A 24,276-nucleotide genomic window follows, 5' to 3' on the forward strand; every position below is an offset into this window, starting at 1 on the left:
GAGTTTTATTTTTAGTTAAAGACAGTGGCAGATGGTTCCCTCAGCGCAGCCGGCGGGCTGAAGATCTGGTGATGGGAGTTGTTTTGGTGGGGGTTTCTTCCTCTGTTAATTCTGCCGATAGCTCTAAGAGAGTAAAATGTGTCAATAACTAGCACGCCACTGCCTTAAACAGAGAAATCTACAGGCAACCTAAGCAGTGCTCTGAAGCCCTACACACCTTCTGACCATTACCAAAGGAACATCCCTGATGGGCCAAATCTATAGTCTTTCTCAACTTCTCCACTTTCACCTTTTGAGCAAACATGTACAATGCCTTACCATCCTCAGAGCTGTTCTCCTCATCGCTGGAGAAGGTGATAATAGCTTTTTTGGGTGGACGGTGCTTTTGGGCATGCTTATGTTTTCGGAGGGTGCGAGGCTGGGGTGTGACAAAATCTTCATCCCTGTTGGCTGTGCTCAGGGGCTGGCGGCATAAGCCTGTCAAGAAAAAAAAAACAAATAAAAAAAAAATCAGAAAGGTAGCAGCCATTCTGTCTGTAAGGGTGAGGAAAAGTCCCTAGGTGTCTCTGCTGGACTGCAGGATCAGGGGGAAGGCTGCAGTCTCACAAAAGGAACATACTTCCTGGTGGTTTCCGCTTGGCTGGCTGTGGCATTGGAGTTCCACTACCTTCCTGGCATGTCCCTGCTGGATCCATCCCTCGGTTGTGGGAGGCAGACAGCTTCTGCTCCAGCTCTTCAGCCAGAGCCTGATGGAGATGTAACACAGTGGGGGGGGAAAAGGAGGGAAAAAAAAAAAAGAGAGAAGGAGGGGACAGAAGTATTACATCCATAGCAGAATTGCCATCAGGTTACCTGATAAACTGTCGGGGGCAACGAGTAGCCTGCTTAATATGGAGAATTGCAGGGCTTTCCAATCATTGTGTATAAAAAGCAATCGTTCTCCCAGTGTGGACACTTGCCCCCCATCCTTACTTTAGTCTCAGGTTTGCCGCCTGCTCTGCGGAATCGAGCCAGCACAGTTTGGAAACAACTGTAGACAGCTGGGTCTTGGAGCTTGTCTGCAAAGCAGTCAAAGTTGTCCTGCAGCTTGTGAAGGCCCCGTTCCGAGAGGGAAAGCAGAGTAAGGCAGTGGGACAGATCCCGATATTGACGCTCCGTTCTGGGAAAGACAAAGATTGCCCTTAGCTCTTATGAAAAGACCACAAGGATGAGCACATCCTACCTAGAACTACAGCACATGGGGATAAAGTGTTTCCTGCAGGTGCTTCTGCCCTGCAGAACATGAGATTCAGGTTGTTCTGCTGCAGGTCAGTTACAGAGTGCCGTGCCATACCATACCAACCACTTCACAACCATCTCTGTATTCCATCAAAGACACTGACTTAGTGTCTGTCAGAAAAACATGAAGGCTTCACTGTCAAACAGTCACTTTTTAAACAAGTGTCAGAAGTTATTGCCAGCTATGAGGAAAAAATACTCTCAGTGAGGTGAGGAGTCTTCTTGAAGGGCCCTATTTCAACTGAATAATAAAAAACCCCTAGCTGCTCATTTTTGCATGTTTGAGATAAAATAAAGCTTATTCTTGAGACTGTGTTCTCTCTCTCTCTTTCCTGCCCAGTTACATAAAGAAGGCCATTTTCATTAAGCTATAAAGTGAACAAATAACAACCGCTGCTTCAAAGGAGGACTAGATTCCAGTTCCAGAAAATGTTACTGGGGAAAAAAAAAAAGAGGCCAAAAAAAAAAAAAAAAAGCAAACTAACATCCTTAATGTAGCTCACTGTGATGGAATGGGAGGAAAAAAGCCAGGCCAAAGCCCCTATTATTAAAATATATACAAAGCAGAGGTCCACAAGTCTGTCTTGCATATACCCTCTCAGTATGTCCAAACACAGACAGATGGAGAACAAAGCTGCAGCATCCAGGTGCTTCCCCATCTAAAGTCTGAATGATACTTGCCATGTTGCTATGTTTAGAGCTCCAGAAAAGCTGAGGAGGGTGATGGTGGCTGCAAAATCTTTTCTGATGAGCTCCTGTTTTAGCCTGGAGTGAGAGTCTTGCTCTAGCATTACCACTAGTGTGCATTAAACTGATCATCTTTGCGATACAGAAATATTAGGGCATTTTAGTAAAGGCTACACATGGCCTTTAAAAATGTGGTGCGAAGAGCTCACCAAAATTTCTGGGAGGCAATTATGGAGAGAGAGGCCACTCTCCACTCCAGCTCAGGAAACAAAATCCAAATATTTCTGGGGAATATGCAACTCCCTGAGGCAGCTAGGCAGGTCACATGCCCAGGCACTGTGTACAAATGGCCAAGATAAGCAGACACAGCTTAAACCTCAAGGGCAAAGCCGCAACTATGGAGAAGGAAAACCACAGGATAGAGGAAGGCAGGGTGCACGAAATCCAGTGGAAGGTAAAATGAAGATACCATTGAAAGTACATGACAGAGGCAGATAAATTTCTACTATCTTATCGGGGGTGGAGGGGAAGTGTACGTCTGTGTCAGTGAAGTTACAGCTTAGAAAAAGGAGCAACAATCAAAAAAAACCCCAAAACCCAGGAAGCAAAACAATATCCCAGATTTATGGGATGGGTCTTGCACTATATACACTGTAATCAGCACCACGAGCAAGGCATACACATCTTACAGACAGAGCACAGCAAAGGCATAAATGTATAGTGGCAAAAGCCCTCAAATAAGAAAGTGGAGTCCCAGGACAAGCCTGTATCAGCTACATAATTGAAATCAGCCCAGGCAGGACTGCTGGGGAGATCCCAACTTCTCAGTTGAACACACTGATTTCTTAGCTGAGATGCAAAAGAATAGGCTGTGGAGGACCACAAACATGCATAAAACCCACATGTGGGGTGTCTCCTTGCTCAGCTGTAATGCAGATCTAAATTGTCACAAAACCCTAAGAAAGGGGGGGAAGGGAGAGGGGCCAATCACAGTGTAGTAAGACCAGAAGCCTTAATTTATACATATTTATTCATGCATTTTTAGGAGGAAGATTTGGGGGTGGGAAAGAAAAACGGACCTAATCCAGGTTATGTCAGCATAACAGCAAACAGAACTTTGCCACGTGAAGAATATGATGGGAACCTGGTACAACCACCGTATGCAAGCTAGTTCCTTGTACAATTCCTAAGAAGCAGACTTGCTTGTCAGGAAAATTAGGACTACAACCCACCTGGCAGTCCGGAATCGCTGACAAAGTTTCTCCACCAAGCTCTCTGTCTGTTTGTCTTTTGTAATATATGAGAAGAGATGTCTGCAAAGGAAAAAAAACCAGCAAAGTTGAGAGCCCAGAGAGAAAACCCCATTTCTGCCTATACCAGGGGATGCTTGCAGCTATCCTACCCAGTGATCAGCTGGGTGGTCCTCCAAAAAGAAGACAAGAGAGCTCTGCATGCCTCAGACTTGGTTTAGGAGAAGCTATAAGCATACATATTTTTCAAATAGTAATCACAGTCCCTGTTGGGGGACAGCTGCTATGACATAACATATAATTAAAACTCCATGTTTGTGTAATAGCACCTGCCTAAGATGAAACTAAGAAACCCAGCTAAAGCAAAGACCCTTGCAGGTCTGGAGTGAGAAGTGCTAATGCCTGTGTGGGGTCTGAGGTAGGAGGAATGCCGAAAACTCTGCAGTGTTGACTTTTGATCTTAAAACTTCCATCCAGTTTTAAGAGCATGCAACACCTCCAGACAATCTCCTCACTTCACAAGTTGTGCTGGCAGACTAGTGGGTCTGACAAGCAGACCTTGAGGGGAGTAGGGTGGCATGCAGGTTTTTGTTTTTTTTTCCTCTCAAAACTGTTCCTGTGACTTTTTCATTATTAGTTTGCTGAAGGTGTGCTGCTGCATTTTGGATCAATGTGCACTAAAGTGGGAACAAAGCCTAACAGAACTTAAACGCTAACCTGATCCCACATTTTTCTTAGCTTCTTGAGGAATAGAGAGACATTGACTTTAACACAGTTAAGTACTTCTGCATTTTGCATGATGTCCTTATAGAAATCACTGAATAACTTCTATTTATTAAGAAGGTCCTGCTGGCCTCCCTTTTTCTTGTACCAACATTTCTGCTAACTTAAGCTCAGTCAGGCTGCCACTGGCCTTGATATAACTGCTCTAAGCACATCCTTGTTCTGTCTTTGTTATGTCTACAACCACCACACCAAATTTCTTTTCTAAGATATGGAACAGAAACCGTATCCTCAATAGTCCTCCCTTTGCATTTGTTCCAGCATCAATTCACCTTTCTTTAACTTAAGTGACCAGAACCGTGGTGGCATTCCAGGCAAGGTCTCACCAGCACTACCAACGCTTCCCTATACGTAAACAGAAATAACTTGACTGCTAAAATAGTAAGTGGAATGCATCTCTACCTTTAGCCATAGCTTTACAGAAGAGGTTAAACAATTTCTAAACATTCAACATTACACTTTGTTCTGCTAGTTTTCATCTCAGTTATTACGGTAACCCTCTCATTCTCCATGAGTTAGTCCTTTAACAGTAATGCTCCCCCCACTACCCCTATCTTTTTTACACCTCCCTGTTCTCCAGTTTGGCAAGTATCTCTGGAGCATAAGCCACTGCTGCCTTCCTAGCCTGTGCTTTTTGTCCACCATGGTTTCTGAGTTAAACCAGATCCTCTCCACAATGTAAGCATTTCATATAGTGCTACATGGGGAAATAGTTCAGTTTCACCTATTGTTCCTTTTATTCCTGTTTAAAGGATATGATGTGGTGTGCTAACCAAAGATCAAGTTGTCTTTAAAATTAATTAGCTTTAGACTAATTTAATACCTGTCTACTTTGTTAAATCAATACTGTCTTTTCTCTTATTTGCCAGGCACCTCCAGTTCTTTCCCTGTATGTTGTTGGAAGTCAGAAAAGTCCATCTATAGCTGTCTTAACCACACTAATCACACTTGAATGCAAGTGCTACACTTATTATTCTCTAGGTCTGTGGTAACACCTCCAGTTTGACATTTATTAAAATTGTACTGAAAATTCCAAAATTATGTCCCATTCTTTTTATACATGCTGCCTTCTTGTTTCTCTGTGATGGTTTGCTTCCACTTCAGACACTAAATTCCCCTTCTACATGTGCTGTCAGTAGCCACATGCTGTATTTCCCATTATTTCACATTACTCTCCTTACTGAAAGCTGAAGCAAAACATCCATATACTTTTGCAGCCATAAATTATTTTCAGTCTCAATTTCAGCCTCACCAAAACACCTTTTCTGTGCCTTGCAATTCCTACCTGTCCAAAATTCCATCCCTCTTCCTAAATGTACTAGAGTCTCATGGAGAGAAAGACTAGTTGAAAAATCACTGGAGATATTATTGTTGTTCTCTTCAGCCACAGCAATACTTTTGTTTTGTCTAACACTCCCCTCTGTAATCCACAGGGATTCAGGCGACTCACGAAAAACCCTCATGTGGTTAAGTTTCAGATACGAGAGGAAAATTTCTGTAATTTACCACTAAAGACATTCTTTGTGCTGCTTATGAGCAACCAATACCCTCAGACTGAAATATTCCAATATGTCTCTATGCTATGGAGTAAGGCTTTCTTGAAATAAAAACCAAACCAAAACAAAAAACCCCCAAACCCAACTCTGTTACCTTAACCACAGCTTTACTAAAATTGCCAACAAAAATCCAGTAGGCCACCAAAATGACAAAGGCAGCAGAGTCTTTAAAATCTGTTGTGTTCTCCTAATGCTGCATATCCATGATCCCATGCATAAGCCCAACAGTTTTCCTTTCCTAGAGGGAAAGTAATTTTGAATGAGCTAGTGCAAACTCTTTGTGGAGTCCCTCCTCACACCCAGCTGCGTGGCTTTAGAATCAATTCCCCTCAGCATGACTCAATTTCAGATGCAGACCGAAAAAGTCAGATCAAGGAAAACAACTGAAAAAATATTTTGTATATGTCACTGTAGTTTGTCTTCCTTGGATCTGGCACCTCCTTTGCATAAACGTAGTCCTGGTTAAGAGAGATTTCTTTAACCCCACAATACCTCATAATAGTGTGGAAGGCATCCTCCTCTACACCGCAGTTAGGATCTGAGAGACGACTGATTATGTCTGGAAGCAGGTTATAGATGGCATTACCCTGTGCAGGATATAAGGTTCTACATGAGGTACAGAATTATGAAGGACAGCTCGAGTCAAGCCAAATAAGCTGCCCACTTAAAATTGCCTCCCTTCTCCCCACCCCAAATCTACCAACTGAAAACATCAGCTTTCTGATATGAGCTGTACACAGCCAGCCAAACCTATCCAGGACTACTTGGCTGAAGCTAAGGGGGGAAAAAAAACCAACCAAGAAGCTAACAACAACTGCAACCCTTGGTTTGCAACAGCTCTGCTCTTTGGCAGACTTGGGTGCAGTTTCTTCGCTTTCCAACCTTGTCACAACCCAACACAAAAGCTTCCTGACAAAGGAAACTCACTCAGCAGTTCAGCTCAAGGAAATGCCTCCCATCTTGCCTGAAAAGGCCCAATCCAGGTTCCTTTTCCCACTGCTTTTTCATGGTTTTGTAATAGACACTGCAGAGATAGGAAGCCAATGCAGTCAGGTGGCCGGCTCTGCTTTTAGCAGGGCAAGCCAAGATAGTAAAGCCCCAGTATCATTGCAGCTTCTCAGGCAGTAAATCTCAAACTCTGAAGGGCCCACAGCAGCCTTCATGTTGAATGAACAGTGTACAGGGGATAACGTTGCTACTGTTCTTACCTGCGTAGGCTGTTAACTGCTTAGATTTAAGTATCTCAGTGTCACGCAGCCAAGAACAACTTTGAAAAGTTTCAGAGATGATGCACTGCCTGAGCTGTAAGGTCAGGGAACTCTGTTTTAAGGGCTAAAGGTAAACTGCAGAAAACTGTTCCCAACCCTGTGCTACGTGTACACAAGAAAGCAAAGGGACAAGGCACTGGTTTGGAGCCTGCCTTCCGATGTGAATGGATGAGGTCAAATTCAGCAACATCAGGGTTGAAACAAAACTCATGTTGCAAAATTTCCTTTACCTACCCTCATTTAGGCAACGAAGAGGGACAGACAGCTGCTCTACACCACTGACACACCTCCTCCAGGACTCAACTCCTGTGTCATTGACCCAGCCTCCACCAGCCCTTACCCACTCTTGTGGACTAAGGTCCCTGAGCATCCACTTGCCTTGTTGGAAAGTTCACTGAAAAAGTTCTGAGCCACTCCCTTGATTGCTTCCTCTGGGTCTATAAGTAGAGTTGCCATTTCGCTCACTTGGCCCTTCACCTTTACCATGTCTTTGAGGATGAGGTGAGTCATCACCAGTCCAGCCGTCTGCCTCACACTTGGGCAGGGGTCCCGCAACCTGAAAGAAGCATATAGTTATCTCAGAAAGCAGCTGAGTATCTCTAAGTTACTGATACCCATGACAGCCTACTCCACAGCCCAGATCTGTTGTCTCCCTGCACCAACACCTTCAAATTTGTTTTCCTGTGTCATTCTCACCTTCCAGAGACCCAGTGCCACCCTTCCACAGAGCTCTCATCACCTGTCCTCTCCCAGCAATGAGCATAGCCATTACCTGGCATAGAGATGTGATGTCCAAGGCTCCACCAGGTTGGGGAAACGGATGGCCAGATCTCCTGCTGCAATAATGAGGTTGGATCTCACAGCAGGCAGAGTGGACTTCTCCATCATAGTAAACAGCAGGCGCAAGTGGGAGTCACAGAACTCGGAGCTGACGAGATAGGGTACAGAAAAGGCGGCATAGGTACCCAAAATTCCATCTCTCAGAGCAGCGAGACAAAAAAACCCCACCAACCCAAAATCTACGGACGCCCTTTTGTGTTTGTTCTCTCCACAGGAAAGGAGTTGCAATGTTTGCTTGTGCTTTAGTACTAGGAAGGCTGGGAAGAGAACACCGGCATGGCTAGGCATTACCTGATCATGCAGACTTTGCCAAGAGTCAGGGCTGCAGCAGCTGAGAGTGCCGAATCGCTGTAGAGCCCAGGGTTGTTGCAGATCTTGAGCACCAGTGGAACAAAGGCAGAGAACAGGTGCTTCCCTAGAGAGTGAGGATAAAGACCACAAGTATAGGAGGACTGTTTGCACATCCCTTTAAGAACAATTACTCAATTTATCCCAGAACTTCTGCAGACAGCCTACATAGAAACTGGCACCAGACAAAAATGACAGTGTTTCCTTCTGAAGAAAACCTCCTTTCTCCTTCTGGATCTGTTACCCACCGTACCTATTCTTTCACAGGCAGATGGAGCCAGTGCTCCTTGGTGGCAGCCACACTTACCATCTAGAAGTTCTGTCTCACAAATACTGCGGATGAGCTCAGCCTCAGTGTCATCAGCTGAGGCTCCCACAAGGCCCAGCTCCTCCTCCATAGTGGTCTCGTTTCCTGTGCTCTGTGCAGAAAGGAAAACTGTAAAAAAGATGACAGGCAACAATAACCCCTTCCTTCACGAAGTACTCTTCTCTTGGGCGAGAGGTGCATGCATGTTACCAGCAGCATGACTAGAGTTGAGAACAATAGACTGATGCAGAGTTTTATAAGCCACTTTTCCCTGAGAACTGAATGAAGCTGTGAAGGGTAGCCCAGGATTTGCCAGTCCACATGCCACAGAACACCAATGAAAAGAAAGCCTAAGCTACTGAAGCTACTAAGCTGAGGCAGATGTAGGACACATCTGCCATCAATGCCCGAGTCTGGCACAACTTAAGGGACCTGCAAATCCTAAAAGCAAGAAGTTCAAAGTGGCCTTTCAATTGCTTGTCTTGCGAGCAAGATTACAGGAAACCTTATAGCAAGGCAAAAGAAACACAAGGGAAGAAAAGAGATATGGGTGTTGCACGGGGACCAAATCTGCATCCAACTGCTGCTTCTTGGAAAATCTCATAGTAACCTCCTCCTGCATGGGAAATGGTAGTGACACTGATAAGCAAGGCGGATAACAAAATGAACTACAAACTTCTCCGGACATAGCAGTGTAAGCATCTAATAGAGACTGGATACCTAGGGACACACAACTTTTTTTCCTCAATTCTTACCCAAGAAAGTCAGCTTCACTACACTCCGAAAAACGTTCTGAGGTAGACCTAACCAAACAGGATATTTCTATCATACAGATCCCATTAAGAAAGCTACTATTAAACTTTCACCATTACTACCTGAGGGAGGACAGGACACTCAAGCCCTATGGACCAAGGTTCCAGAAGCCCTTTTCCAAAACTCAGGGCAGAAATGGGTGTTCTTCACCACTAGCAGCAATTGCTAAAGATTGCACTGGTGAGAAAGGAGGTGATGAGTGGAAAGGAAATGTTTGCCTGAAGCAGGAAGATAAGCATGGCTGGGACATCTCCCTTCACTCCCTCCTCTCTGCCTGTTCAAAACCCAAGAACAGTGTGAGAGTTTCATTGAACAGGGTCATTCAAGGACCTCAGCTCTCCATGTCAATCCTGACCACGTGTCCATTCCTATTCCCAAAGCGCACATTACCCTGGACCGCATGCATCCTCAGGAGTGCATTCTCCAGAAGTTTGCTGTGGCAGTAGTTGGGACACTAGAAGAGCTGCCCACAGGAAAAAACCCTCGGTTCTCACCTTGGATCTCTGCTTCTTCACGCTGCTGTCAGAATGCTTCTTGGATTTCTCCTCCTCTTTGAGGATGCGGCGTCTGCGTAGCTCTGCACTCACTGACACTTCCAAATATGCTACCTGCTGCAGTGCCACCTGTCCCACAAGGGACACCAGGTGCATCAGTAGGAATGCGGGGAGACTGCTAGTACCATCAGAGACTCTGCTGGGAGAAACCCCTGGATCTAGTGGAGAAAAATTACTACAGTTCAGTGTTGATCTAGACCTCTTCCTCCATCAGTTACTGCCAAGTCTCACTGTATAACCCATCTCCATGCTCCACAGACTTCTTCACAGCACTTGCACCCTTCCACACCAACATCACCACTAGCCCCTCAGCTCTGTTCTCCTCCTGCAGTTACTCTAGGCCACTGAGAGTGGCACTAGAAGTCATGGGTACAGATTTCCTTCACCAGCTTTTTTCCTCACCAGCTTTCTGCCCATCAGCCTCCTGCAGCTTCTCCAGAGCTTGCTGACTGCACACCTGCAGGATGTGAGCACATATCTGCTCTGCCCCTTCTGCTAGCTGGTAGATGAGCATTACTGCTGCCTCCATGAAGGGGATCCAGTGACCACTTGGCTGGGCAAAACCTGATGAGAAGAGGGAGCCATGTACCACACATATCAGCAACAACATAGCCTGTCTCACACCCCAACTCCATCTCCTCCAAACCTACTGCTGACTTGAGCTCACCTTTACTCACAGTCTCACTCAGGCACCCAAAGAGCATGTGGTTCTGTGGCAGTCGAAAAGGTGCATTGTTCTTCCCCAGCGCTGGCTGCAGAGGGAACAGATGAGTTACTCTTACTGCATAAGAGATTACCCCCTATGCCTTTCCCGGTACTTAACCTTGCTATGTGCATAATGCTAATCAAACCCATGCTAGGTCCATGGCAGGGACATCCAGTACTGCTCTGCAACTAAACACACAGCATGGACATTACTGTCACTTTTTGAAGGCATGGTGGCAACACTGGGTGGATTTAAAAGCTTGGCCAAATGATGATCCCAGGCCAACCCAGACAGTTCCACTATTTCACCTTAAATCAAAATCACTCTTGAAATCTCAAAGTGACTCTTTTTAAATCTGATATTATTTACTCATTCTCCACAATGAATGAAGAGGGAAACCTTTAGAGCATCTTCAGAGTTATCAACAGTAAGTCAACAAGACACCCTTGCCTAGGGGTACTCCAGAACCATCAGGTTTTGTTTAAAAGCAAAATATCATCAGTAGAAATAACAGAGGATAGCTCTGGATCCAACACCACCTCACACTTAGGCTGTTGCATATGCTCTGTATCAGTCCCACCACAGTTTAGGTTGGGAATAAGATAACCCAGAGAACTACTAACCCAAGTATGACAATGCCCGAGATATCCCAGCACATCTGTGGCTGCCTGATCAAGATATACTTGACCAAAACAAGCTAGGGCTTGAGGATTTACCAGCTTTCAGTAGCTGGAAACAAAATTTCTCAATTCACTACAATCCTACTCTCTGTACTGAATTTCTGGTTGTGGCAGGGAGGGGAAGGAAGAGCTATGACAGTCATTCAAATATGTGCAGTTCAGTCCCTTTTCACATACAAACTTAATTGCAGAGTTAAGTCAACCTAAAATTGAATTTCAGCCGTCTTCAGAACATTTAAGAATGTTGTAATACACATTAATTCATGACGGTCCTGCAGTAACGTCCCCAGTGGAAGGGGCAAATGCAGAATGATGGTGCTGTGTGAAGGAAGGCTGCTTTTATGCTGGAACTCCTGACCCAAAATGCTCTAAATGCTTGAGTCAAAAAACAAAGAGGTTTTTTTGTCAAGTGCATTAAAAAAAGTATAAATTGTTCCCCAGACAAAGAAGCCATTGACCATCATGTTGTTTTAAGTACAACATGGACAGGTTTGAAAATCTTTCATGTTTTATATTCAGCTGTACAGCTGACAACTCCCACATATCAATTAATAGGGAGGGCAAAAGAATCACAACACCAGAAAACATCAGTAGAGGAAAGGGCTTCATGGTTGAGGAAACACAAATCAGCTTAGAACTGGGAGTCTGAGGAAGAGAATTGAAAGAAAAACAGATTTTCTTGTGCACTGAACTATTTACTAATTGAATTCAGTCTGTTGCCTAATGAAAATTCTTTTATTACATGTTCACTGATGTGTGCTAAGCTTTCCAGACAGTGCTGCTGAATGGTCTCAACCTACTTAATTTCAAAATCAGTAAAAACTTAATCACTTCTCTCTCATCTCAATACGAACTGTTTTCCCTCCTTCTTTGTTTCTGGATAACTCTGTTTCTGGATGACCTCAAGAACAAACTAAGGGTCTTACCTTAGGGTTACTGGCAAGTTTGGAGATTGCATTGCATACTTCTTGAGCCAGGCGATAGTCTTCACATACCTTCTCAGACAGCCCTACTGTCACCAGGACATCCAGGTTGCTACCTATGATCTCTGGCTTCCCTCTATGGAATGGAAGGGATGGGGGCATTACATGAATTGCTGCTGAAAGTTTATAGAAATATGCATAACCAATAAAAATACTCCTTGTGCCTTGCGGAAGGCAGTGGTCTGAGTAAGGGGGGGCGGGGAAATCCATTCAATGACTCAAGATACAGCTATAGGAGCAGCAAGCAATATTCCACAGAAGCCAGTATAATCCATACTCCTCTAAGAGAGGAAGTTCTCCAAAGTGAACAACACTGGGCATACCGTCTCTTTGTAAAAAAAGAAGATTCTTGATTCTTCTTTCTTATCAGAAAGGAGCAAAACTTAAAAGGGTAAGACAGAGAAAAATGTTGCAAAACAGAAAAGAGTCCAGCAGCTCAGGACTGGTGATGTGTGACTGTGGGAAACAAAACAAAACAACAACAACCACCCCCAAGCCACGCCCACACACACCTCCCTTTCTACCTCTGAAAGGCAGAATTATGCAGGCGTGGTCTGAGGAATATACAATTAACGGGGTGAAGAAGGCAAGAACAGAATCTAATGTATTTAAAAAGAGAATCTAAAAAGTTCATAATGGACATCTATAAGACAAAAGCAAAACCACCTCCCTTAGCAGGTTTGTGAAGAAAGCAATGCTGTCCTTATTTCACACACACATACCCATGGACTCGACACAGGATGTCATGGGTTACCCCAGAAACCTACAGTTTTCTGTAAATCCCATGATTTTATGGAAGGATATTAATTTTGAGATGATGTCTACAATTCTGCTGCAAGCACATAGGATGGAGTGGTAGAAATACCTTGGAAGGAATATCTAATACTCAAATTGCAGAACTGGCTGTAAGCTCCAGAAATGGCTCCAACTCCAGAGCCAAGAACTTTAAGATCATCATTATGCAGGCCTATTTTTGACTGATGAAGGACTGAAGTAGGAAGGGCAAGAAGAAATCAACGGGTAAGCTAAATGCCAAAGGGTTACTGGGCTGGGAAACTGAGGAAATGAAACCCTTATAGTGCAGTAACACTCTTTTTTTGCCCCCAGAAAGGGAAGATTAATTTCCCTCCACGGTAAAGGCTCCAGACATCTCTACTCAGCAGCTTCTTGCTGTTCATATCCAAACACAGACAAAGCTGCAGAATTGTGACATGGTAAACCGTGAGAAGGGATGGACATTCAAAACACAAAGAAAGTAATGTCGTCATACTCATTCAGAGACCATACTGGTGGGACCCAGCACAACTACGTTTAATTCCAGGCTTCATTACCCCATTCGTTACTAATTTTGAAGCTGCAGAACAAAGGGTCAGCTGATGCAGCACCCACAGTTCTTTGATAAAAATCAACTCCCTGTACATCCTCCCACTCACAGAATTAGACCGGGCCCTGGGCTCACCGTGCCATCATCCCCAGCAGCATCACAGCAGCACGTCGTTCTAGTGACGAGCACTGAGATTTTTCTGTGAATCGCTCCCAAAGCAGCTGGATCATGGCAGGCTTTATTTCATCTTTCTGCACAAACTCTGAGATCTGGAAAAGTAAACAAGTAGGGAGAGGCAGAGGAGAGTAGACTTCAAACCAACAAAGACATTAACTGCAATGACTAGCATTTTAATATAATGGACATCTAAGATCACAAATACAATCCAAACCTAGGCAAAGCAAGTACTCACTATTTCTTCTAAGCACTGTATTGTTCCTAGTGATGCATCCACCATGATGAGAGAGAGAGAATTCACCAGGCCCTGGGCCCTGCCCCTTTGAAGGGAAGAAAAATAAAATAAAATAATTTAAAAAATTAAAAGGTAAAGAAAAAGGAGCTGTCACAATTACTCTCCTGTTCAGAGAGCTGAGGACATCTACTAGATAATAGAGCTGTCCCTGGGGACAGGAAAACTTCCCCCTCCACAAGCTGGAGTTCTCAAGTCACCCAGCTCAAGTACCAATGAACATGACATGGGCTCAAAAGTCCACTGCCTTGTGCACTGCTGCTCCTCACAGTGCTCAAAGGCCCAGCAATAGGCACTCACCAGCCACTTCCCAGTTTGCTCTCAACCACAAGTCAAAAGTACTATTCCCTAGAGCATAAGAAACTGAAAATCTCTCTATGAACAAATAAGGCCAGAGCTCAAACTGCAGGAGGGTCATCTCCAGGCAATACCATCCAGAAGAAATAAGCAGCAGTGAGTGCTTTTTATTGCCCTGATGGTACAAATGAGGGTGAGGTATGGTGCATCTCACCAGGGATCACATTTATCTTAGTGAATGTGTATCCAACAGGATTTCCATGCAGGCAAGTGCTAAGAAAAAAGAGCAAGTGCCACAGTAGAGAGGAGACACAGCTCCTCTCTAATGTCAAAGAAACAAGCATGCAAGTGATAAGCCAGCTCCCACCCCCAAATCCTCAATAAGGATCAGCAACAAGGACCCTATTAACATCCTCTCATCTGCCACATGTAGAGATTGTTACAAGAAGATCTAAGATCAGTCTGAATGAAATAGAAATGTGTGTGAAAGCACCCAAAGGACAACAACTAGCCTTTATAGCGTGAGGGATAAACAAATGGTGTATATTGAAAAAATCAAGGACACAACTGACAGTAAGGAAATGAGTAAACACTGAGGAATGTGTTGTTTACATCAGAAGCAGAATGCCTACACTCAGATAAGGCCATAGCATGCATGACTTGTCAGCAAAAAAACTGAGCTCTGGTAACAGAAAGATAGCTCTAACTTTAGACCACAGCGTATACCATTCCTCTTATCCCAAGAGGATGAGCAACTACAGCCATAAGAAACCTAAAATGAGGGAATAGACATTGGGCAACAACTTTGCCCACAGGGGGTGAAGTACACAAGACACTTAGACACAGGATGACTCCATAACAAATTGGCTCTCAAAGGGGTCGAAATAGCTGTCCAAAAAATCAGTTCATTGTTGCCAATCAAGAAGCCAGCTGATATGACAACACTCGTAACTGACACCCCTTGTTCCCTATCACATAGAGACCCTACTCAGATCATTTGGGCACACGTATCTCGGTGCAGTGCTTTGTACGACAGTGAAATTTATGAGAACGTTAAGTGTGAGTGCCTGATAACAGTTTCATTTAAAATAATTCTGTTTCTCCTTCTATAAGGTCTCACATGGAGTTTTGCTGCATGAATTTCCTCCACCTGAACACTATGACAAACCAAAAGCAGAAGCTCAGCCATAGGTCCCAACAGGAAGACTGAGATACTCAGATATATAAAAACACATCTTGGAACTGCACAAGTTTTGGTAACAACTCAAAGAGAAAGCATCTTTACTAGTGGACGCAAACCTTACATTTCAGCTCAGCATGAAGCATGGCAACTTTGATTTCTCTTCCTGTCCATACTGCATTCCCAACAGCTCCCCAAAAGAAGAAACAGGGGAAGGGGGGCGGCGGGTAGGGGAAAGAAAAAGCCTTCTGATTAGGAAGAGCCATACCTCTCGGAATCCCCACTGGTGCTCAGATACAGCCGCCTGTAGGCGTTCAGCACAGCCTCCTTAATACCAGGCTCTTTTGACCATATGAGGGGGAGCATCCTGCGGACTCCAAGCACTGCCTGGGGCACACCAAACTGCGAGACTGTCACAAAAAACTCAATGGCTTCCTGCACCACTGCAGAGAGAATAACAGTTACATTAATGCAGTTCTTTCCTAATCCCCATGAGAGAGGCCATTAAAACAAATTCATAGGCATACTGCTCTCACAACAAGCCCTACAAGCATCTAAAATCACTGCTACTGTCTGCAGAGGGCTCAAGTCGGAATGGGGTCACTAGTACAAAGATGTAGATGTCCTGGAGGAAATGGACACAGGTTAACAATATTATAGCTAAATGTAATGTGACACGTTTAGGAGAAAAGCACAGAGACCATGTCTAAGAATGAACAAAAATCTCTTCTGGGAAACAGGAGCTTTGGGGAAAAAAAAAAAAAAAGATCTCATGGTCACAGCAGATAAAAGCAGCTGAACATAAGTACCAGTGCGATGCTGTAACCAGAAGAACTAAGCTATTTGATGTATAAATAGGCTAAGGAATAATGTATTTGAGTCCAGCTTGACTACTCGTGAAATATACTGCCCAGTCTTCTGCTCCTAAGATAAGAAAAAAACCCCGTTAAGTTGGAGAACATCCACAAGAGGGCCACAGTAATGATTGGAGGGACTGTACAATGAACAGTTCACAGAGTCTGACCTCTAGTTAAGTGGGAGTTTACACCAGTATAAACCTCAACTTATAAATCTGAATAAAGATCCACTATCATATGTGCGTATGTACCTAGACAAGCTGGTGTGCTTCCTCTGCCCCAAGTCACACCAGAAGTTACACATTTGCAACAGAAAAAATAAAATTAAATCTTTAAATCTTAAATCTTTAATTAAAAAACCTAAATCTGAGCACAGACATCCCTTACCACTGCCCCCTCACCCAGCAGCATACCTCTCCAAATGGAGACAATGTCTCAAAATGTCTCAGCTGTCCATACACCCAATTTGCCTTCCTTCCACTACAGCACAGGACAACATCCCCTCCCACAGGAGGCGGGGAGCCTCCATAAATTAAGTCATTTTGGTCACCTGGCTTTTAAAAACATTTTCAACCTTGATATTTAAAAAATGGATTCCTAAAAAGCCCATTCATGCCCTAATGCAACCTCTTCATAACAATCATTTAGATGGTGCTTGCTTTTCTGATATCTTGGAAGCACCTGTGACATCTGCTCAGCGAAGAGCATCTCCTGCAACCTTATCCCCTTCCCCTGAAGATCCACCACTCCCATGTTTCCTCTTCAGCAAGGAGAAAGATCTGGAAACTCTGAACGGAGGAGAAAGGGGACCATGGCTTTTCACACACCTGAGACACAGTTTTCATACATCATGTTGCTGATCAGGCTCAGTGCTTCTGTGATTTTCACTGAGAAGTTGTAAGCATCTTGCAGGTATTGCACCAACATCTCCTGTTTGACAAGCTCTGTTTGAGACTGCTCTTCTGGTACAACTTCTTTAGTCATAAGACAACTGTTGCCATGTGAGGGATCCTCACTGTTCTCACCTGGGCATGAACCTGCACAGCACAAACACTTGTGAGCAGTATTGAAGGTACAAGAGAAAAAGGCACAGTTCGGGGTACTTTAACCCTTCTCTCTCCACCCCATAGTGACACCTTCCAATAGCCAGGGGTCAAAAATCCAAATTCTGCCATCAGACTTAGCTACAAAGACAAAATCTCAGCATGCTGTAGAGCAAGTGCCAGTACTAGTGTGATGCACCAGAGAAATGCTAACTTAATATGGGGTGGAGAAAGGCATGGTTCAGTTGGGGTAAACTCCATTAAAATGCTGAAGGGGTTAATCTGAACCTGACAGCTCCCCAAAGATGGATGAGGCCCTAAAAGGAATCAGGGCAGAGTAGGGAGAAGACAAACACTACTACTCCCTAGCAAAGTTTGTGCAAGTGTGGAGAGTTGACAAAGTTAGGAAGATTAAATTATTTAAACAGTAGCCTTTTGATAGAAATGAGCTCAAGGGGATTGGCTAGGAAACAAACACCAAAGATAAAGCATGTGAAGTCTTAAAAATACACCCAGAGACTTGAGCCCCAAATAAACAAGACTTTGCTTGAATCGGATACTTGGTCGAGGCTGCTAAGGGTAAGCATTATGTGCCACCACCTGTTCAGGAAGCAGAACTCCTGACAAATTCAGACAGGACAGAAGGGTGTGAGTGGATAACATAGGCTTCACTCCGCTCAGCAGTTATTACGTGAGTTAAAGAATCAGAAATGCACTTGTAGCGGGAACATGAAACTGTTCTGACCAGAAACAAAGTAACAGGACTATGTGATCCAGCAAAAATGCCAGGCCACAAGACAAGCAAATGATCCAGAGACGGTGCAGCTCTATGAGCTATCAAGCACACGCAGACTGAAGCCTGTAGATCAGAAGGAGGGACAGGGCATTCCAGAGGGTTTTGGTCTAGCCCTGGCATCAGCTTGGACTTAGGGAAGAGACAAAGTGATCTGAAGTAGTTACCTGTGTAAAGTCTCTTCAGAACACCCAGGATTGTTGCCTCCTCATTTTCCTCTCTGGGGCCACTGAAGGGCTCCTTCCCCCGGAAGCGACACAGGGCCTTCTGCGTAAGGCGGGCTGCACTCCTGGACAGTGACATTGCCCAAGAGAAGAACATCAGCAACCCGTTAGGGCAAAACACAAGGGAAACAATCCAACTTTCCCCTGAACACCTGGGAAAGCAGCTCCTGCTAGCATCTTGTGCTGGGTGCCCATATCAATCTCTTCTACAGAGTAATGTTACTGGAAATCACCCCTGTACCCTGGAGCTCAAACCTGTCTTGAGCAGAGAATGCGAGACCAACATATCCCTTGGGATAAATACTCTCTCAAACTACAGAGCCCTCTTACTTGTAATTCAGCTTCCTCAGCAGCCTAGTGATTTGCTCTGATGTACTCTCCACTGTTTCCTCAACTTCCAGCACCTCCTCTTCCCCTTCCTGCAGTGGTTGAAAGAGCTGCTGTGTGGCAGCCCTAACTTCTGGCAGCATCGCTTCCCACTCTTCCTCTGGGGTGATTGTTGGAGCTATTAAAAAAAAAAAAAAAAAAAAAAAAAAGAGGGAATGAAGAATACAGAGACTCAAATGAGACCCTAAACGGGGAGAGAAACTCATCTGGAACTTAGGAATTCTACTTTTTTTTTTTCCCCCACAGGCAGGCACTATTCCCATTGCTGATCCCACCCAGCCTGCAGTAAGAATAGACAAGAACTCTTTGGCATAAAAAAAAACACCACTGAGGGTAAAAAAGTGACAGGTAAGAGAGAACCATAATTTGGTTCATATATCATTTGGATATATATGGTTTTGTAGGCAGCACCAGGTCCCAGGCTAATCAAGTTTAAATTAATATCTGACCAAAATTATGGCTCAAGCAGTCCCTGAGTGGTTGAAAATGGAAACCTGGGAGGGTGTTCATAGGTATTTTCAGTTCTTACCCTGAAAATAGGATATTTAGCTAAATGGACTGTTGATCTAGATATGGACATTCATATCATCTTTTTATAACACCACTGTATGAAAAACTGTTGAGAGTTTAATCCCAGTTATCTGGCCTCACCATCTCACACGAGTTAAGATCTGAGATAAAAGCCACCACAACCTGGGAGCAAATTTAAGATGAGGAAAAAAATAAGCCCTGGTACGCCCTGGCAAGGGGAAAGAGGAAAAAGGGAAATTACCTGCTGTAGATCTGCCACGGTCCCTCATTTCTTGCAGCTTCTGCACCTCTTTCTTCAGTGGCTCGGCCAAGTCAGCGCAGCTTAACTGAAGATGCCAGGAAGAGAAGAATACATACATTACTTATTCTCCTTTTTCGGAAATGCTAGAATTCTCCTTTCTCTTCCACTCCCTACTTTACATTGTCAATCCCCTCAGATAACCCTGGTTTTGGAAACTGGAATAGTAGCCTCTGGCTATCATCCTGGAATGAGAACTACTGTAAATTGCCAGTATGAGGTTCAGAAGCTCAGGAAAAGGTGCAGCTAAACACAAAGAGCTGCAGCTCTGTACAGAATGTTCTAAAAGACTAATTCTGATCCTAAGGGAAGAAACTTCACAGTAGATTCAAATTAAACTGCTGCAGGTTTTTCCACAATCAGACACATCCCTCCTGGCCCTGAGCATACCTACCAATTACACCAAGCAAGGGAAGAGACAGAGAAAGCAAGATCTGAACCTGGGAAAACCAGAAAGCTTCCACCTGCAGAGTGAAAGACTATGTTGTCCCTCCCACAAGACTGCCCAAAGGCTGCAGCCCTCACTATAGCACACTGCAGATATTCAGCCTACAAACAGACATCTAGCATATCCATCATACTAGTTGGAATTACCTTGCAGGAGAAGGGATTGTTGGACAAAAATGCAGCCAGGAGCTGGATCGCATTTTTAACTACTACCACAGATTTGTCTTTGAGACGCCCAACAGCCAGCGATACCACACACTGAAACTGAGTCAAAGGCAGGGCCTAGTACACAATGAGAGCATAGACAAAGTTATCAAGAAGGCCTAGAGACTCATGAGAAGTTATTTTACTGCAGACATATCAATGTACTAAAAGGCACAGATTATAATTTATAGAAAAGTCTACATCTGAAGGGACCTCTGGACATCATCTGGTCCAACCTCTGTTGAAAGCAAGGACTTAGATTAGGTTATCCAGGGTCCTGTTGAGTCGAGTCTTAGTATATCTAGCAAGGGTGATGTTTTCCCATACCAATGTCCAAAAAGAGCTTGCATACTGTGCTCTTCCTTCTAGCTGTCCTGGTAAGAAAGAGTGGCATTTAGTTTCTGATCCCCAGTTCCCTTGCCCCCAGGATCTTTGGTGTCTTGGGAAAAAGGAATTGAAGACACCACAGTACACAGGGACAATACCTTTCTCTGTTAACCTTCAGTCTCTGCAAACAAAGAGCAGGGTGACAGCAAATCCCTTAGAAAACACAAGGGAAGGGATGACTGAGGCAATGCCATTTCCCCAGCACAGACTTACCTTGCACTGAACTATTCGAGTGAAAAGCTGCAGCACCCGGCTGCGCACAAAGCCATTGATGTCACAGACATGGGCCTGCAGCATATTCAGGAACTGGTCCCGAGTACTGCGGGCAGCTTCCTCCAGCTGGTCACCATTCAGCACCTGCACCAGCACTTCTGCCATAGCTGCCAGAATGGCATTTCGCATCATATAACTCTGCAAAAAGAAGAGCTGTTGAACCAGGAACAGACAAAAAGACATGACTTGATAGGCCAAGGGGAAGGATGGCCATCCAAGTCCCAGGCTCCAGCCTTAAGTAAGTTTCTCCATTATGGACTTTGTATTAACCTTGGGTGAACATGGCTGTGCCTGCAAGACACGAGTAATCCAACCCTGCTATCCAGCTAGGACCACAGAAGCCAAGAACTGGTATGAGAAACACTTCTGGCTTCTAAGGGCAGTTTAAGAAAAGGTAACACAATGACAAACTCATTAAGTACTGAAGAACAAGGGACAACAGCTGGGACCTCACACCAGTAAGCAGTCTCCTGTTCTCTGGTATCTGGGAGTGACAACCAGACAGTAGATGTCATGGTTTCTGTTTCCTTTGCATCTTTTAGGTAAGGGCAGAACCTATTCCAAAGGGCAGGTTTTGGCTACTTGATCTCTGCAAAAGAGGTTCTGTTTTCAGACAGAAAAAATGGATAGCAGCACCTCCACCGCTTAACTTCTCCAGACAGGTAATATTGTGGAAATATACCTCCCCATCCAAGTGACGCAGGAGAACGCTCACGTTGGATAGCACCAGAGCTGGAATCTGTTCAGCCAGTTCAGTTATAAAGGTAGCATAACCCTTGATTCCAGAAGCATCACGGGCTGGATCCTGTGGACATTTTTGTCCGATTTCCCTGCACAGAAAGATGAAACAAGGAATAGAGTGCCTCAAGTTGCTAGGGATAGAAGGACAAGCCTTGGGGTATTTTTCTCACCTTAGCAACTCACCCACCAGCGTTTTCAGACCATACTCTGTAGCCCAGAGGCTCACAGCCTGTGCAAACACTGGGGCTACATGTTCAAAGTGCTGGAGCATCTGTGTGATCTTCAGAGTGGCACCTTTTGCACGTAAAGAGGAAGAAAGAGATCAGGAAAAGTAACTGGGAATGGCTACAGGAAGAAGGCAGAAGAGCAGGAACTCACTGAACATGTGATCATAGTGAATCAGAGCTGCAGCAAGGAGATGTGTCACAGCCTCCCGTGTGGCCCGGTACTTCTGAAGACCGATACTTGGATTCTCCAGGATACGGTAGCAGCTTCCTGTCATTAAGCTAAAGCCGCAGAAGAGAGACAGTGAACCTCACTATCACAACTTGCACCAATGTCATTCTAGCATGCTGCACCACGCAAACATTTCTTTCAAACCAGGGAGATTCTCCAGTATCCTTAAAAAACTGAGCAAACATCACCTGAAATTGAGAGGCCTACATGAGAAAAGAAAGAGGTTCCTAAACACATCACTTTTGCCTCAAGACAGCTTCCTCAGTCTCCCAGTGATTTGCACCCTGCTAAGGGCTGTAATACCACCTCACTGGCAGATTTAACATTTAACCCTCCCTTCCAGAAAACCACTGTCACCCATTCCACCTCTACATCCACTCCATCCCATACCTGACAAACTCTTCTTCCACCACCAAACCACCCCAAAGTTGACGGAGATCCAGCTGCAGCAGCTGCGTGAGCAGCTGTAAGAGTGGCTCCCTCTCCTCTTCCCACAAGGATCCAGAGGTCTTGGTACGGTTCTTCTTGTTCTAGAAAGGAGATTACACGATGCAATACATCAGCAGCTGGACAACAAAAAAAACACCATCGCCACCCTGCTTCCCTCAAAAAAGAAAATGACTATTAAATTCTACAGCACTTAAGAGACATACAGTGAGATGTATAAGAAGCTTATATGCCCACATCAAATGACCGTTGCCATCATCTTTGACCACAAAATGGAACTCTTGAGAAATTACTGGCACGCTAAGTACCAGCCAGGCACTGAAGAGCAAAACAGAGAGGCCTGAGCATCCAAGTCCCTGCTGATGTTTAGACACTAATGTCCCTTCGGCTGTTTTCCACACACAGTTTCACAGAAATCCTAGTACTCCACATTACACACTGCTCTTGCCAGCATTGTGTTTAAATAAATCCAGCTATAATGTCCAATAGATACCACAGAGTTCAGCAAGCTTACACATTTTCTACTTTCATCATGCTGTTTTCTTCCCAGTCCCCTCACCTACCTTCCCACCAGGATCCACCTCCAAACAACTACTCTTGCAGGTTTCCATTTCAAAGGCGTCCACCAGGCCAGTCAGCAAATAGCAGTTCATCTTGAGAGCGTTGAGGTGAGCAGTGCGGTCTGCATGGCTCAGCCCAGAATCACCCAAGATGGCAGGAAGTTCATTGGAATGATGGGACACCACTGAAGAGAGGCAGAAAGTCATGATCACTCCTTGCCAGGCCCTTCAGCCATCCTCTCTTTTAGAGACTTACAGCAGTCATCAGATTACCAAAGATGTGTGCTCACATCTCACCAGCTGTGACATGGGCTACCCCCTACAACCCAAACCTTGGACGCACTATCCTATCCTATCCCCACAGCCCCCCGTCAGCTCACAGAAACACTCACTCAGAGCTGATGCATCCCAAAAATGTATTTTCCAGGGATGCGGGGAAGGGGATTTTCTGTCGGCCTGCCCTTACAGTGAACACGCACAGCTCTGCATTGTCCACCAAGATTACAGACCCGTATTACTGGAATGGGCTGAGGGTGCAACCCAGCTAGTCAAGTCACATTAGCCTTTATGTCATCATTGAGCTGCCAAAGTAGAGCAACCTATTACTCCTGCTTCAGCTGGAAACAGCTGATACCCACCGTGCATCATCAGCTCCAGGGCATCCTCCTTGACAGCAGTCCCCAGAGCTCGGAAGTGGCTGCAGGGCAAACACAGTGCATGAGAGCAGCAGGTAAACACCACCAGGGAGAGGCGTGAGCGCCTGGGTGCACCAGCCCCTCCACAACCCTCCTCCACCCGCTCCGCTCCCGGTATCCCCAGTATCCCCGGCCCTGCGCTCATCGCTCTGTACTCACTGGAGCAAGCTGTAGAAGGGGTCGAAGTGCTGCAGCACTGCCAGCGCGCCCCGCGCCCGGAAGGCGGTCCGGAAGGCTGCAGGGAAACACGGAGAGGGGCAGGGCGGTGGGAGCGGACCAGGCCGGGAGGAGTGGGGGGGAGGGGCAGGCCTTACCTGTGAGGGCGGGCGGCAGCTCGCGGGCGGGCAGCACCTCCTGCACGACGTAGCACCCAGGGCCACTCTCCCGCAGCAGGTCGGTGGGGTCGAGGGGCAGGTGGAACTCCCAGGTCGCCGCCATGGCCCCAGCACAGCCCCACAGGCCACCGCCACCGCAGGCCCGGGCACTCAAAACAGCGCGCGCGGGCCGCGCTCGCCCCGCCCCCTTCCCCGGCCTATTAGCGCCCAGCAGCGCAGCCGCGCGCCAGCGCCTCGCCCAATCGCCGGCTCCCCTTCCCGCCTCGACCGTTAGC

At 45.4% G+C, this 24,276-nt stretch overlaps 1 protein-coding gene and 1 non-coding gene across 2 annotated transcripts; both read right to left on the minus strand.

Annotated features, from left to right (window-relative positions):
• NCAPD2 (non-SMC condensin I complex subunit D2) lies at positions 1–24,104 on the minus strand. Its single transcript, XM_075708390.1, has 31 exons — positions 23,981–24,104; positions 23,826–23,901; positions 23,610–23,668; positions 22,975–23,156; positions 22,355–22,494; positions 21,887–22,014; positions 21,679–21,802; positions 21,450–21,597; positions 20,708–20,905; positions 20,051–20,185; positions 19,400–19,484; positions 18,571–18,745; positions 18,184–18,305; positions 17,008–17,217; positions 15,592–15,766; positions 13,790–13,874; positions 13,513–13,646; positions 11,997–12,129; positions 10,352–10,436; positions 10,087–10,248; positions 9,638–9,842; positions 8,318–8,427; positions 7,954–8,077; positions 7,595–7,750; positions 7,201–7,378; positions 6,047–6,141; positions 3,198–3,278; positions 973–1,159; positions 620–746; positions 319–477; positions 1–123 (listed from the first exon to the last, which is right to left on the minus strand). The coding sequence occupies exons 1-31, from the start codon at positions 24,102–24,104 to the stop codon at positions 41–43; spliced, it is 4,185 nt and encodes a 1,394-aa protein (XP_075564505.1). The 3' UTR covers positions 1–40.
• On the minus strand, positions 23,231–23,553 carry LOC142597229 (small nucleolar RNA U85). The gene has a single exon (XR_012832046.1). It is a non-coding gene; the product is annotated as a small nucleolar RNA U85 (small nucleolar RNA).
• Positions 24,105–24,276: the final 172 nt, after the last annotated feature.

The sequence above is a fragment of the Pelecanus crispus genome, chromosome 1 (genome assembly GCF_030463565.1).
Source record: "Pelecanus crispus isolate bPelCri1 chromosome 1, bPelCri1.pri, whole genome shotgun sequence".
Lineage (NCBI taxonomy): Eukaryota > Metazoa > Chordata > Aves > Pelecaniformes > Pelecanidae > Pelecanus > Pelecanus crispus.